This window comes from Teleopsis dalmanni, chromosome X (assembly GCF_002237135.1).
Source record: "Teleopsis dalmanni isolate 2A chromosome X, ASM223713v2, whole genome shotgun sequence".
Lineage (NCBI taxonomy): Eukaryota > Metazoa > Arthropoda > Insecta > Diptera > Diopsidae > Teleopsis > Teleopsis dalmanni.
Genome location: NC_051848.1, coordinates 63,111,160 through 63,125,399, shown reverse-complemented (window position 1 = coordinate 63,125,399; position 14,240 = coordinate 63,111,160). Strand labels below are relative to the sequence as shown.

Here is a 14,240-nt window from a genome sequence, read left to right as displayed (position 1 = left end):
TGTCGGAATAACGATAACTATATTGTCAAGACCATTCGTTATTTCGAATACATATTATATACAGAATTTATTATTTAGACAATGTATTTTGGTTTAACTTTCATACGCAGGTGTTTTATTGTTCGTTATTTAGAGAGCACATTATATCGGGTATTCATTAAACCGATAACCGATATTTATCGGTTATAAAAGGAAATCAATGCACTGACCTTAAATATTATTTAATAGTTGCTAAAATAAAATGTGAATAAATTTTAAATATTGAAATGAATTTTTCTGTTACTTAAAATCTGACATAGACTAGACCCTTCAAAACAGTAAAATTATCCTTTACTAATATGAGTAGTTGTTCCAACTCCTTTTCCGACTAATTTGAATATATAATAAAATGAAGTTGTAAACTTGTTTTAAATGATTTTGTCATAAATCTTACAAATTTTTTTCAAGAATATACGAGTATATTGCTCCAATAGTTATGATAGCACAATAAAAGAAGTAGATTCTTTGAAGCTATTTATTTTTATAAGGATGATCTGAGAAAGAGTTGAAGGGTCCAAATACTAATAGTAAAATATCAAATAAACACTATTAAAATTCTTTAATAAGGCTTCTACGTTTTGTTATAAGTTAATGGACTGTTACTGAAACTCTATTGTTTCGGAAAGTAAATACCAGGCATTGATGAAATGCTCAACTTTTAAGTCTGTATGATTTTAGAAGAAACTTTTGATTTTCTAAAATAAATGGAATGAAATGAAAATCATGTATGTTTACTTCATTTTAAATTAGTTTATTTTTATTTCTTGTCTGTTGAGTTTTAATTACTCCAACTGCTTTCGTAAAGTTACTTTTACGAGATAATTAAAATACTTTTCTGCAGTTAATTTCTCTCCGTGCAATTGTTTTGACTGACTTTGGCTTATGTTTTCTGAAAAGTAAGGATAAAAAATTAGAAAAACAAAATTCTGTCATATTTTCAAACTGACATCTTAGCTTCCATTTATTTTGTTTACTAGCGTTATTAAGGATGAGGATGTAAGGATGTTAGGATGTAACGATGTAAGGATGTAAGGATATGTATATGTAAACATAAACAATCGTAAAATGAATCCACAAATAAACGCAGATGGAAACAAAGAAGAATGCTTTTTACTTTCATTCTTGCTACTTTTTTACGAACTTTTCAAATTAAGTTCCTGCTCGAAATTAAATCCGTTGCACCGAAATATTTTGACGCTGTACTCACCTCCTCACAATCCCTCTTTCCACCCGGAGAAAAAGAGTAAACTCTATAACAAGTATAAAATAGAATGAAATTGAACGCAAAAGAGGATATTATTTCCAAAAAGCATAACAAAACCAGCGCGACATCAACTGCAAAAATAGTGAATAACAATGGAAATGGAAATAATAAGTTGAGATTAATGGTAAGTGTGCACCTTGCCAAAAAATCCACATGCGCTACACTTGCAGTCAGCGTAGTTGGTGCTGTGGGAAAAGCCACCATTAAAGGTGGCGCTCATGAATTTTTATTGCTGATTTCACTAAAGAAATTGCGATTTGGCAGCTGCACTCATGGTCGCTTATGCGGCGCTGGTCCTATTACCCTTACAAGCTTCAAAATCGTCTTTGAGTTGCATTCTGAATGCTTAAAGACAGAAATATTCCGAACAGAGTCAATAATAGGAAACCTAAAGCTGTACAATTTGCGAGTCCATGTAAGGACTCACAAATGGTGTATGTCACAGGATACCGACGTGAATTTGTATATCCTTCAAAGTGCTATGAAGCAACAATTGTAAGCTCACATGTGTCTATTTGCATTGCTTGTTTGTCTGCAAAAATTTTAAAATTACTTTTGTTACTTTTAATTCATTTCGTTATATTTTCTTTTATTTCATATCATTTTCTTTAATTTTTCCTTTTTCCTTTTTTCTTGTGAGTTTTTTTTTTGTCTTGTTTTGTTTTGTTTTGTTTTTGATCCTTTCGGTAAGAAAATGGCTGTTGCTCACTGCCTCGGCAATGCGATGGTGTAAAACAGTTCGGAAACCTTTAAAGGATAATTATTTTTTTCGAGCTTTTTTGAAGAAATCTGAGTGAGGGCTGAGTGAATACCTACAACGCAGCTGAATATACTTGACGACGTTCTGTACTTCGCAAGGACTTGTTAGCTTTTCTTTTGTGGAAATGAAGACGTTTTAATTTGCATTTTCACTTTGTTGTCTTTTAACAAAATTGTTCAATTTGACAGTTGAGATGATGTCACATATTTTTTTCAGTTATTTTATTAAGAATATTAAAACCTTCACATTTCATTACAAACATAAGAGCCACTCTTTGTTAAAATTGAGTTTTCAGTTTTTTACGTGTAAAAAAGTGCTTGCAGAGTTGCTTATATGTGCCATGAAGTTTCATTAAAAGGAGTGCAGTTAAGTAGGAATTATTTTATTTTATGGATTTCTATACTGTTTGAAAACAATTTAAATTGTATATACTTCACCCAGCTTTTATTTTATGTTTACATCACAACAACAAATAAGTGTCACATATGATGTTGCTATACTAAACATTTCCTCAAATAAATAATACAAATATATATATAAACTATATGTATATATTTTAATTATTCACACCAAAACTATTGTTAACACCAAAAGTCTTCTAAAAGAATCTTTAAATAGCATAAATCCAAAATTTCTTTAAAATCAGTTCAGAAATAACTGGAAATAACTTATGCTCTCGTATAAATGAACTTTAGGCATTTTTAAGAATTAATATAACCGAACGAATGCAACTGGACTTCAAAATTACATCCAGATAGTACAGCGAAATAAGTCTTAAATTAATTTTTTTAAAATCATCCTAGTGCCATTCTCGAACGGAAGGAAAATTTTTCTTCGAAATATTACACTTCATGGAATCACAGTACCACTATTTCTAGTGACGATGTGAAAAATCTTGCATCCGAATAGATTAAACGATGGACAAACTAACAAAATGAATAATAACCTATTCACAAGGCATAGCTAGAACTGTTAAAGAACTCTATTCTAAAACTGTCTGAGAAATATTAAAAATTAATTTCGGAAGCCTTACACAATACTCGAAAAAAAAGTTTTGCTTAAAATCTTATAGGTACCTGTTGAGGTACCTACTAGTTGCACTTGTTGTGTTCAAAAAAAACCAACTAGAAAATCCATAGGTGGGGGTTTTCTTAATGTATGTAGTCTAAAATCACGGAATGAACTCATACGCGTGAACTCATAACATCTGTTGCAGACTTGTCCTTAATGCCTAAAGCTATTTGAAGTAGACCATATATCATGTCGCAACTCTACCACTTGAACAACGCCGAACGGTCAATTCTGAGTGGTACGCAACTATTTGTTTTTCAAATGCCTTCGAAAAACTGAAGACAACCAACCATCGAAGCAAGATCAAAGAGTTCAAACAAAAGAGTTTTTGAGCACTCAAAATGTTGAATTAAAGGATCATAATTCTAACAGTCCTGACTTGGCACCCAATGACTTCTCCAAACATTAAGAAAAATATACGTGGCGAGCGTTTTTCTACGCCTAAACAGGCCATTGGTACATTTAAAGCCCTGGTTTTGAACACACCAATTTAAGAGTAACAAAACTGTTTCGAAAATTGATTAAATCGAATGCAAAAAAGTATTTATCATCATGGCGAATACTTTGAAAAGCAATAAAACCATTTTAAAGGCTGCTCACGTATTATCAAATAATGTCAGTAGTGAAATAGTTTGTAAACTTCCATAGTACCTCACTTTCAAGCCCTAAAATCTAATTTTCCTAATTCACAAAGCTTGAGAGTAGGTCGTTGTAGTCTATGTTTTGTGTTTTACAATATCGAGTGTTTGTATGTTAAATTATAAGAAATTTTTCTTTCTAACTTCAAGATCTAAAGTTTGCGGAAAACTATAAATTTAGCTGAAATTAATATTAAAATTATATTTGCTTGTGTTTCGCTATAAATTCCATAAATATTTTGAAGTTCATGGAAATCTTGTAAGGTTTTTATGCGGAAACCATAAAAACATATGATCATTTCATTAAGAACTAAAGTAGAAAACCAATTGAATTCTATTGAATTTTTCTTAATTATTAAGACATTCATTACTTAATTACTTTAAATCATATTTGCCCACCTTTTTGGAATCTGTTTTATATTTGGTAGTCTTTAGTTGTAATTTTTATTATTAAAAGATAATTGTTTTTATATTGAAAAATATGAGTCGGTAATTTATTGACTGCCTTACGCTTCCGTTCATGGAAAATGCGAAATTTATATTGAATTGGCGCTACGAAGAATTACTTTGGGCTCAGCGAAACCAATTAGCATTTTTACGACTTCTGGAACGGTTAAACTGAATTCCATATTGGCCATGAAACTTCAAGAAAAACGTAACTGAATAAAAAATTCGTACCTCCGGAATGGAGTAGCGCCGAGTGCCAGTGCAACGGCGGGCGTTGAGGTTGTAAAACTTAATGGCACTTAATTAATTGGCCATAATAAAATGCGTAGTGGGTAAAATCGTAAAATTTTGATAGCGACTATAAAGGATAGTAACGGGTTGTTAAAATAGAGGCGATCGTAAAATAGCTTCAGTTTGTTTTTATGGTAAATTTATTTGTTGTGGAAGCTAAAATACTAAAAAAATTGCGAAAATTGCATTTTTATGAAAATAGGATGTGCCATCCTAGAGAATCTTTTACGACGTGCTAATATGATTCGGTCAAGGACAATTTAGTATACAATACAATACATGTATTGATTGAAATGCATATTAAAGTAATTTAAATGGAAAGTATACGGTTAACAAATGGTTTATGTACTTCCTGATGTATGATGTTGTTCCTTTTTATTGAAGAAAATTAGTTCAAAAAGCTCATAGTAAAGAGTACAAAAACTTTAATAATAATTTAACAAAATTTATAAACTTATTTAATAAATATATTTTTTATTTTTTGCAGACAAATACCCACCGCTTATTCCAAGGCTAATGGCGGTACCGCCATACCACTGCCGGCAACCGTTATGGTACAGCGACGCTGCCCTCCTGATAAAGTACGTCCCTTGCCGCCTACACCAAATCACACTCCATGTAAGTAAACAATTGCAAAAATGTTATGCAGTTTTAAAAATTAATCTAGAAAACATTTGAAGCAGTAATAAAAAAATTTATAAAACCTCAGTCTGGTGATAAGGAACAATGCTGTCCCTTGTCCCCTGTTGTACTAACTTCGTTTATCTGAAAGCATAGTCTACTTCTTAATACGAAATTATGTCAAAGTTTAAACTCTACAACCTATTCATGCCTTACTGAAATAGTACCATCGAGCTTCCGCCATTAATTGCGTGACCCATTCTATATACACCAAAAATTTGTTTGCACTTGTCGGTAACTCAGGGAAGGGGGAGGAAACCTTTCAACTTTATTTATACGCTCTTTTCATTGAATATCACAAAAACATCCCCGGAGACCTGAGCTTTGACAAATAAAATCTTTTTTAAAAGCTTTTCATATTTATTAAAAATGTTAAACAAAAAAATAAAATATGAAAATGAATTGAATTGAATTGAATGCATTCACTCCGATGAGGTGAGGTGAGGGAATATTGAGATTTTGACAAGCCACAGGCTTGAAGGCTGACCGAGATTCAGAAAATATAAATATCAACAACAGAAATGCAAAGGGCTACTGCATATGCTCGTATGTAAATGGGGTAGTTACTACAAATATGGATGGACCTCTTCGCACAGAACAAAACAGAACAGAAATCTGTGAACATAAGTAGTTGGAGTTAAAATCCAACCAAAGGAAGAGAACGCACAAGTACATCAAAGCCAACAGGGATTTCAAAATTTTAGGGTTGTAAATAATAATAATAATAATAATCGTAATAATAATGATGATGTCGCTACTGTTGCTGATAATAATGTTAATGACGTTGCTTCTAACGGTTATGGTGTTGGCGAATAGGTTTGTTTGGTGTCGTTTGTCACAGTGGTAATTTGTTTTAATTATCTCTTTGGATTCAGTGTTTGCTAACAAATGGATTACAGTTCAAAATTTTTACAAACTAGTTGGAAAGCATTAGTGGAAAGACTGACGAAATTCATTACAGACTTTAGTACTCATATCCAAAACTATTAAGTCATTTTAAAAGAAACAACAGAGAAATGTTGACAATGCAAACATTAAAGAAAATCAATAGAATTTTTTCGCATATTAGGAAAATGAAAAGATAACTTTTAACACAAGACACCATCCACTTTTTCTCTTTATCCTTTGTTTTTTCTTTGTTTTGAAACGAAAATAGATTTCCTGATTTGTTTTATCAGTATCCCATCGAAGTGCACCATTAAATAAAATAGAAAAAATCTTTTATTCTTAGTTTCACATAAATTAAAAAAGTAATAGTCTAATATAGTGTATCTCTTTCTCTTATGCTCATCTCCCAGTGAAGCATAGGGCCTCACCATATAGTTTATAATATAAAATAAAAATTATCATTAGTAGATATAACGGCTTATAGTTTCATTGCACTACTCTAGGCGATTGTTATATTGTAATATTTTATATGAAGTTTCACAGTAAAAAGTCAAAATGGAAACAAGAAAGCACTCTATTGATGACAAAGAGTCGATACAAAGTCCATCATCATCGCTACTATGTCTATCATCATATGTCATGCTATATTTCGTCTTTACCTTAAGCCTGTAGAAATATTTAATGAATAACGAATATAAGGAGAGACCACACCATAGTTTCCCTACAACATTATCGTTTATGATCCACGTTTCGTTATCTGTGACAATGTCTTGAAAAATGCTTCTGGTTGAATTTTTTTTCTAGTACAATTTGCAGAAGTAAGCTCGTTTCATATTGTGTCATTCAAACTATAATCACATAAACATCGAGCTTATACCAGTTTTATGTATGCAGTCAGACCAGTTTGTCCAGTCAGACTAAAGAGTAGATAATTAGTTTTGAAGTGATTATAATAGCATGAACAATAGATTGTCGGACAGACCAGAGTAAGGAAAAATTAAAAACAAAACAGAGTGTGGTATTTTTTAAAGCTAACTGCAAAGATAATCTTCGTCTTCTAGACTAATCTTCTAGACTATTAATATTTGTATAGGTTTGAATTTTTAACCATATTTAGGTAATTTTTAATCGTATCTAGGTAGATCTTTTGATTCCGAAGCGTAGATTTTTTTTAATTTTTTTAATTTTTTCAGTAATATTTCATATTTCAATTGATATCATTACTTTTGTTGTTCTATTGGCTGAATATAATGGGTTGATGAACATCTTCTGGCATTACTACATCGTCTATTTCTTACTTTCTTTGTAGAGAAGGCAGATAAACTAATTTATTATATATAACCAGCGAATCGGTCATGACATAAAATATCATGTTGCAACCACATGATGAAGTCAGTAGATATAGACGTATATATTTTTTTTCAATATCTTTGATTAAAACTTTTTTACGATTTTTCCAACATTTATCTCGAATTTGATCATCAATTTATCAATTTTTATCTACTTTCAAGATATATTCATATCATGCTTTGATAAAGACAAAGTTTTTCAGTCAAAAAGAATCAGAGTCCATAAAGCTGTACATATATATGTATAATAGATGATTCCAGAACTTGAGGACAACGATTTTTTTTTTATCATATTTAAACAAAGTGCAAAGTTTAAATTAACAACAACTAATCATATAGACAAAGAAGAGGTTTTTAGGTTTTATATTACAAGTAATGTTACTTATCTTAAGCTAGCATATAGATCTGAGAGCAACATCTCCTTGCTGGTTGAAACGCCTCAAAAAGTCCTTTGGTTTGAAGCGTCTTAAACGTCTGTGTGTAACATTGCAGAGTAACGCCAAAATAGTGCTGTTTAAGTGTTAACTCAGCCTGTCAGGATGTGTTTTGGCAGCTTGACAGCACATACCACAGAGTGTAAAGAACGGCATGCCTAAGTACTTTGTTTTGGAACCTTTGTATTATATCTATTATATGATTTTTTGCACAACTTCAATTTTGAACTCCATAGAACCATATGGGCTTGAAGACTTGTTAGTATACCATAAGTTTGTTTTTTGGGTGTAATATTTAGCTCAGTTAGTTTTTCTTCCAGTTTGGCATCTAGGTTCATACCCAGATTTTTCGCAGAATTAGCAATTGAAATTTTTAAGCTGTTTAGAGATAATGGAATTTTAGTTTCTCTTTTGCTAGTAAAGTCTACGTGGTGATTGTCAGTTTCTATTTATTAGTCCATTGTTCAATTTCTTGAAGAGCGGTTTATAGCTTGGTGGTAAACACATTCTTGTTTGTACCTGTAGCCATTATTACCGTGTCATCTGCAAAAGTTTCTACAGTACACCTTGAGTTCACTGGCAAGTCATAAGTATACAGTTGGTGTAATAATGGGGCTAATATATTTCCCTGTTGGACCCCGCGATTTAAAGTATATAATTGTGAATACGACTCATGTAATGAAGACAACGATTGGAAGTCATTGTGTTCACTATAAGCACCTTTCAGCATTTTAAGGTTAAATTAATTGTCTTGAAGTCAATTTTATAAAGCACACTTGAGTCTCGATTTGACACAAAAGTGACATTAATTTTGAAATAAATAATTGATAGTAATGTTATATATCAAATACTAAATAGTTACTTAAGTACTGTCTTCATTGTATAACTAACCTTTCAACATGTTTTCCAAGATAGAGATGAGGTTCATATAGTTAACGATAAGACGATGAGACAAAGACGTCGTCTTTTAACTTCATCATATATACGAATATCATACATATATCTTATTTTGAGTTTAGCGATTATTGGATTCGGATATACTGAACTACTCACGTACACTGTCTTAAAAAAAATCATTTAAGAAAACTTCTCTGTACAAACGTTTTCAATGTAAAGACTGGACCGCAGCTGCGTAGGCGCGTGTTTCGAAAATTAATTAACGCATATTTTGCGTGTTGCTGCCACTTAAGGCTCTTGTGATTCTTGCTCGTTTTCAGTCAAAGTCGTAAAAGTCCTTAAAATAAATCAGATTCACATAACAGGCAACACGCAAGCGTGGGGAACTCAAATTATTTAGTACTTTTTGTGAATGAAATTAATTAAATGTGTTGACAATTCAACAAGAGCAAGTAATTCAAACTTCCCCCGTCTTGCATATGTGAGCATATGGGATGGAGGTCAAAATATACGTATAATTTCGCTTCATGACAGATTAAGATACATGTACGATGTGCCTTCAGAAGCAGTGATTACTGCATGTGACGCTAGTAAGTTTGGAGGAGTTTCAGTAATTTGATTTATGCATGATATGTTATTCCATAAATTTTTACATATGTTATGCATATTACCAGATGAAAATACCACTAATTTACTGTTGCATTTACTCTAATTGAATGTTTTCTTTCTTTATTCTTAGCAATTCCAGGTTTGGGCAAAAGTGGTTCAGATTTTAATACGAGCCGTCCTAACAGTCCACCGACAAGTAATCATACAATACAAAGCCTTAAAAGTGGTAACAATAATGGGTAAGCACAATTGAAATCATCTTTTTATTAAAAATTATATTTCACAATTTTTTTTTTAATATCAGTTTACGCCCACCGTCTGGTAAAACTGCCCACCAAAGTGGCATACCGCCACCAAGCGCCAGCAATGCAGTTGCAGTTGCAGCCCCACAACAAACAAAACACTCCATGTTAGATAAACTAAAACTATTTAATAAAGAAAAGCAACAACAAAATTCAAATATCTCCGTCACCAACAAAACACAAGTACAGTCAAAACGCACTTCTTCTTCATCGGGGTTCTCGTCTGCACGTTCAGAACGGTCCGATTCCAGCTTGAGTTTAAATGATGGACACATATCACAAATTAAACCACCTGCTGTCAATGTGACAGCAAATAAAACACGTGACGCCAAAAACAACACCAAACAATCCAAACTATTAGCTGCGCAAATAAAGAAAGAACATGCCAAGGCTAGCAAATTGGAGAAGAAAGAAAAAAGTCCTGCTAGATCGCTCAACAAAGAGGACATGAATGTAGATAGCAAAAATTCCACAATTGGCAGAACAAAAAACTCATTGCCACGTGTCATTGAGAAGAACTCTGCCAAAACCTCTTCCAAATCATCACTAACCTCCAAATCGGAGTCCAAAACATCACTCATAATGCCCACCACAAAAACTTTGAACAGTCCAAACGGTAGTACTGGACTACCGAAACCCATCGCGGCCATTAAAGGTACCAGCAAGTTACCGCAGCCAGGTGATAACAAGCAACGCATGAGCAATTCAAATTCCAATAATGATATGCTCAAGCGAGAGAAAAGTGACATATCAACAAATACCACAAATAACATATCTGAACGTAGAGAACACGATATACATAGAAACATGCAAGCAGTACCAACAACACATATCGTTAAGCCAGTACCAATATTACCAGAGCCCGGTTCAAAACCACCATTTTATGCGAATACATCTAACATATCATCACCAACAAGAGCACAAAATATTATGCTAGACCCAAATGCTCAACCACGCACACCAACACAAGATATCATTTACAGTCGTCTACCACCACCAAAAAGTAACATAACAACGCCAACAAGAAAGCTCGAATATAGCGCAGGTCCAAATATACTCTCACCACAACGTTCACCTATGCGTACAATGAATCAACTATCACACTCCCAACCCGAAAGTCCGATTTCATCGCCCAACAAATTCCATACCATACCCACTAAAATTGTAGGCACAATTTACGAAGAGGAAAAACCAGTCAATGTGCTGCCAATGCGACCACTGTTACGTGGCTATAACTCTCATGTAACGCTACCGACGCGTGGTCCACGCGGTGCACACAGCTATGTTAACGACTTCTGTGAGAATGATATTGGTCAGGGTTATTGCAGTGACGGGGACGCCTTACGTATAGCAAACACACGTCTAGCGCATGGACCAGCAGCCGCATCGTCCAGGTATCATGATATCGATAATGGTTATCTGTCGGAGGGAAGTGGCGGACTTGGACTGAGTGGAGCCGGTGTGCATGGTAAACACTTTCTAAGTTTGATGCGCGCTAGAACACAGCTCCCCACAACAATTGAAGAACGGTAAGTGATAATAATTTTACTTTCAAATGTGAATTTTTTAATAATATTATTTACTAAATAAAATTATCCTAAAGACTATTATTCAAAAAAAAAAAAAACTTAAAGCATATCGTCACTCTTCTCTATATTGCGGTTAAATTATTCGTGTATGAATCATTTCTGAGTAAAAGATTGTGCGTTTTTTGCCTGTTTGCTTCTTCTTAAGCCCTTCAATTTCGATTTACCTCGAAAATATATTGAAGTTGCGTTGCTACGAACCTCACAACTTCACAAACTGAAAATGTGACTCACACACTTCCCATGGCGAAGTTCTACACTAAATTCACACTAATTTCCGAAAAGACGTAAGAAAAAAAAATCATCAAAAAAAATCCGAAAGGCGTTCAAAGTTTAATTTTATTTTTGTAGATACTTTTTCCTTTTAATTTGTTATATAAAATTTGATGTAGTATTTGTTGAAGTTGTTGTTGTTGTTATTTTTATTGTTGTTGTTGCTGTTGTGTTGGTTTAACACATTCTAATTGTAGCATACGATTCAATTAAGTGGAACTGGGACGCATTGTAAAGGAGGCATGTCGAAAATAACTTCGCCATGTGGTGGGGTTCAAAGCGCGTTCATAGGCAAATTATCGAAAATTTATTCACAGCCATGCAATACCAACAACAACAACAACAACAATAACAACAACATATTTTAATAAAAAGTCTACAAACACATTATATATACACGAATATATACATATATATATTAAAAGTTATGTGGAAAAATTATATAGTATTTACTGGCCAGAATAAATATATTTTATGCCCAGCAAAATGCTTTAAAATCGTTTTAATAATAAACGAAGCATCGAATCATCAATAAAACTTTAAAATTTATCTGCCATTATTATTTGGATAATGGCCTTTATCAGTGAAAGAGAGAGCGTTGGCGTTTCGGTTTTCCGCTTTCAAGTAAATGATCCATGTATCGCTTTTAATGTTTTTCTCATTGATCCAGCATGGATGAAAGGAATCAAATTCACTGCTGTTGTAGTTCATAAAACACGAGTTCTATATTTTTTCCTACATTTATCAAATCGGAAATACTTCAAGAAGTGCGACAAAAATAAATTGCAGAATATTTAAATTCTTATTGAAATATGATGCCTATACGATCCTTAGCTGTTAAGAGCGCTTTGACACTCAAACGGATCTGAGAGTTGGGTATAGTACAGTTTAAGTTGCAAGAAAAGAAGAATATGCGAAAAATAGGGAGCTGCTAGACTCCATCTATAGGAAAAAACAAAATAGGGAGATATTCTTGATCGTTTTTAATTAACATAATAATGAAATAATATATTAAAATTGTCTGCTTAATCCAATAACTTTCTTCAGGTCATTACAACAAAGATGTTAGTGTTCATTTCGATGTATTATTCGAAGACGAACTTTGAAAATAAAAACCACATACCATCAAAAGATACCATATAAATGACCAGCTCTGGTCTTCAAAGGGAACAGTCTTTTAGACAAGACCTTTTTTTGTAGCTTGTCAGGTTGTTCATCGGTAAGGAAAATAAAAATTTATTGGGATGAGCTTAGTTTTTTTCTTCTTTATACATTTTAAAAATTCTTGCCAGAAATATGATATAAGCGCAAAGATAAAATGACCGCGGTCTTTACTGAAATAGTTTTCCATTAAATCTCCTTTTAAAAACATTATACTTAGATATGAATAGCAGCGCTCTCAACAAAACAAAATAGAATACAGATATGACTATAACTACATATAAGTAAATAAGTAAAGGAATATATAAAAATATAAGTAATGTATACCATAAGTAAAAAAAATAAGTGACAAAAGCTACTGACCTACCACTGCAATTAACCAACCAATTACCATCAAATGGATGTTAATATGTATCTTTACAAATCCATCGATATTATTTGATGTTGTTGATGTCCCAACCTGAATAATTCAACTCTTTGAATCGCTTGTTGTTTCTCTATAGTTTGATTTTTCTCTGATAATCTGTGGTTCTATAGTTTCTTAACTGACTTTTATGGAATATAAAAGATTTCACAATAGTAAAGTCAATACTTTCCATGAGGCTCTTTAATCAGTGGAAATTATTATAATTATATTTTTATTATTGGCGGGTTTCTATTTTAAAGACCGGGAAGGAAAGCTAAAAATATTTGAAAACAATTACTAAGCATTATTTTAAATATATTTGATTTTTAATCTTTAATTAGTTAATTTGTAATTTAGTTAATTTTTATTAGTTATATGATGTTGAGTTACTTAAGTAAAAATAAAATAAAAAGCTTAAAGTGATAGAACTCGGGAGAGGTCCTGCGATGCAGGACCAACTAAAAATATTTATAGTATATTATTATCTTATGAGCAATTCCTTCAATCAAATTAAAGCAATTAATAAATAAATAATCATTATTTAAGCAATAATTTATATAAAAATTAATGTGACATTTCCTAATAATTGCTTAAAGTCCAATAAATATGCAATCGTCATCTACATGAAATGTTTGATTCACTTGAAATTACCTGAAAGTGCTTAAAATTGTCTGGATTTGCATAAGTTTTCATCGGTGAGCATGTCAAATGTCACTTACAGTGCTGTCATCTGGTAAACTGACTACAAGCAATAGCTGTCACCTGTCAGTGGTTGTAATGTAAAATCCTTGTGTAGACAATACAACCAAACCACTTAGAAAATTACGACGAATTACAGATGTCGATAATAAATCATTAATAAATCTTATGCATTATTTAATTGTTATTTTGTTTATTATATTATACAAGATACAAAATAATAATTTGTAATATTTTTAATATGCAATATTTCAATATTGAAATACACATTTACATCTTTAATGTAAAAATAATTAAAGTTTATCCAAAACTTAATAATAAAGCATCATTAATAACTCAAATCTATGAACAAATCACTAATAAAAATTTGAAGCTTAAGATATTTTCATATATTTAAAAATAATCTTACTTGATCTACACAGACTTACCATTTAGACCATTAGAC

At 32.0% G+C, this 14,240-nt stretch overlaps 1 protein-coding gene across 2 annotated transcripts in view; it reads left to right on the top strand.

Moving 5' to 3' along the window:
- LOC119689150 (protein sickie) overlaps positions 1-14,240 on the top strand; it is a 221,789-nt gene that overhangs the window by 22,481 nt on the left and 185,068 nt on the right. For both annotated transcript variants that reach the window (XM_038103910.1, XM_038103909.1), the window contains exons 2-4: positions 4,998-5,128; positions 9,499-9,607; positions 9,673-11,199. In XM_038103910.1, the coding sequence (XP_037959838.1) occupies positions 4,998-5,128; positions 9,499-9,607; positions 9,673-11,199 (1,767 nt within the window). The remainder of the gene's footprint in view (positions 1-4,997; positions 5,129-9,498; positions 9,608-9,672; positions 11,200-14,240) is intronic.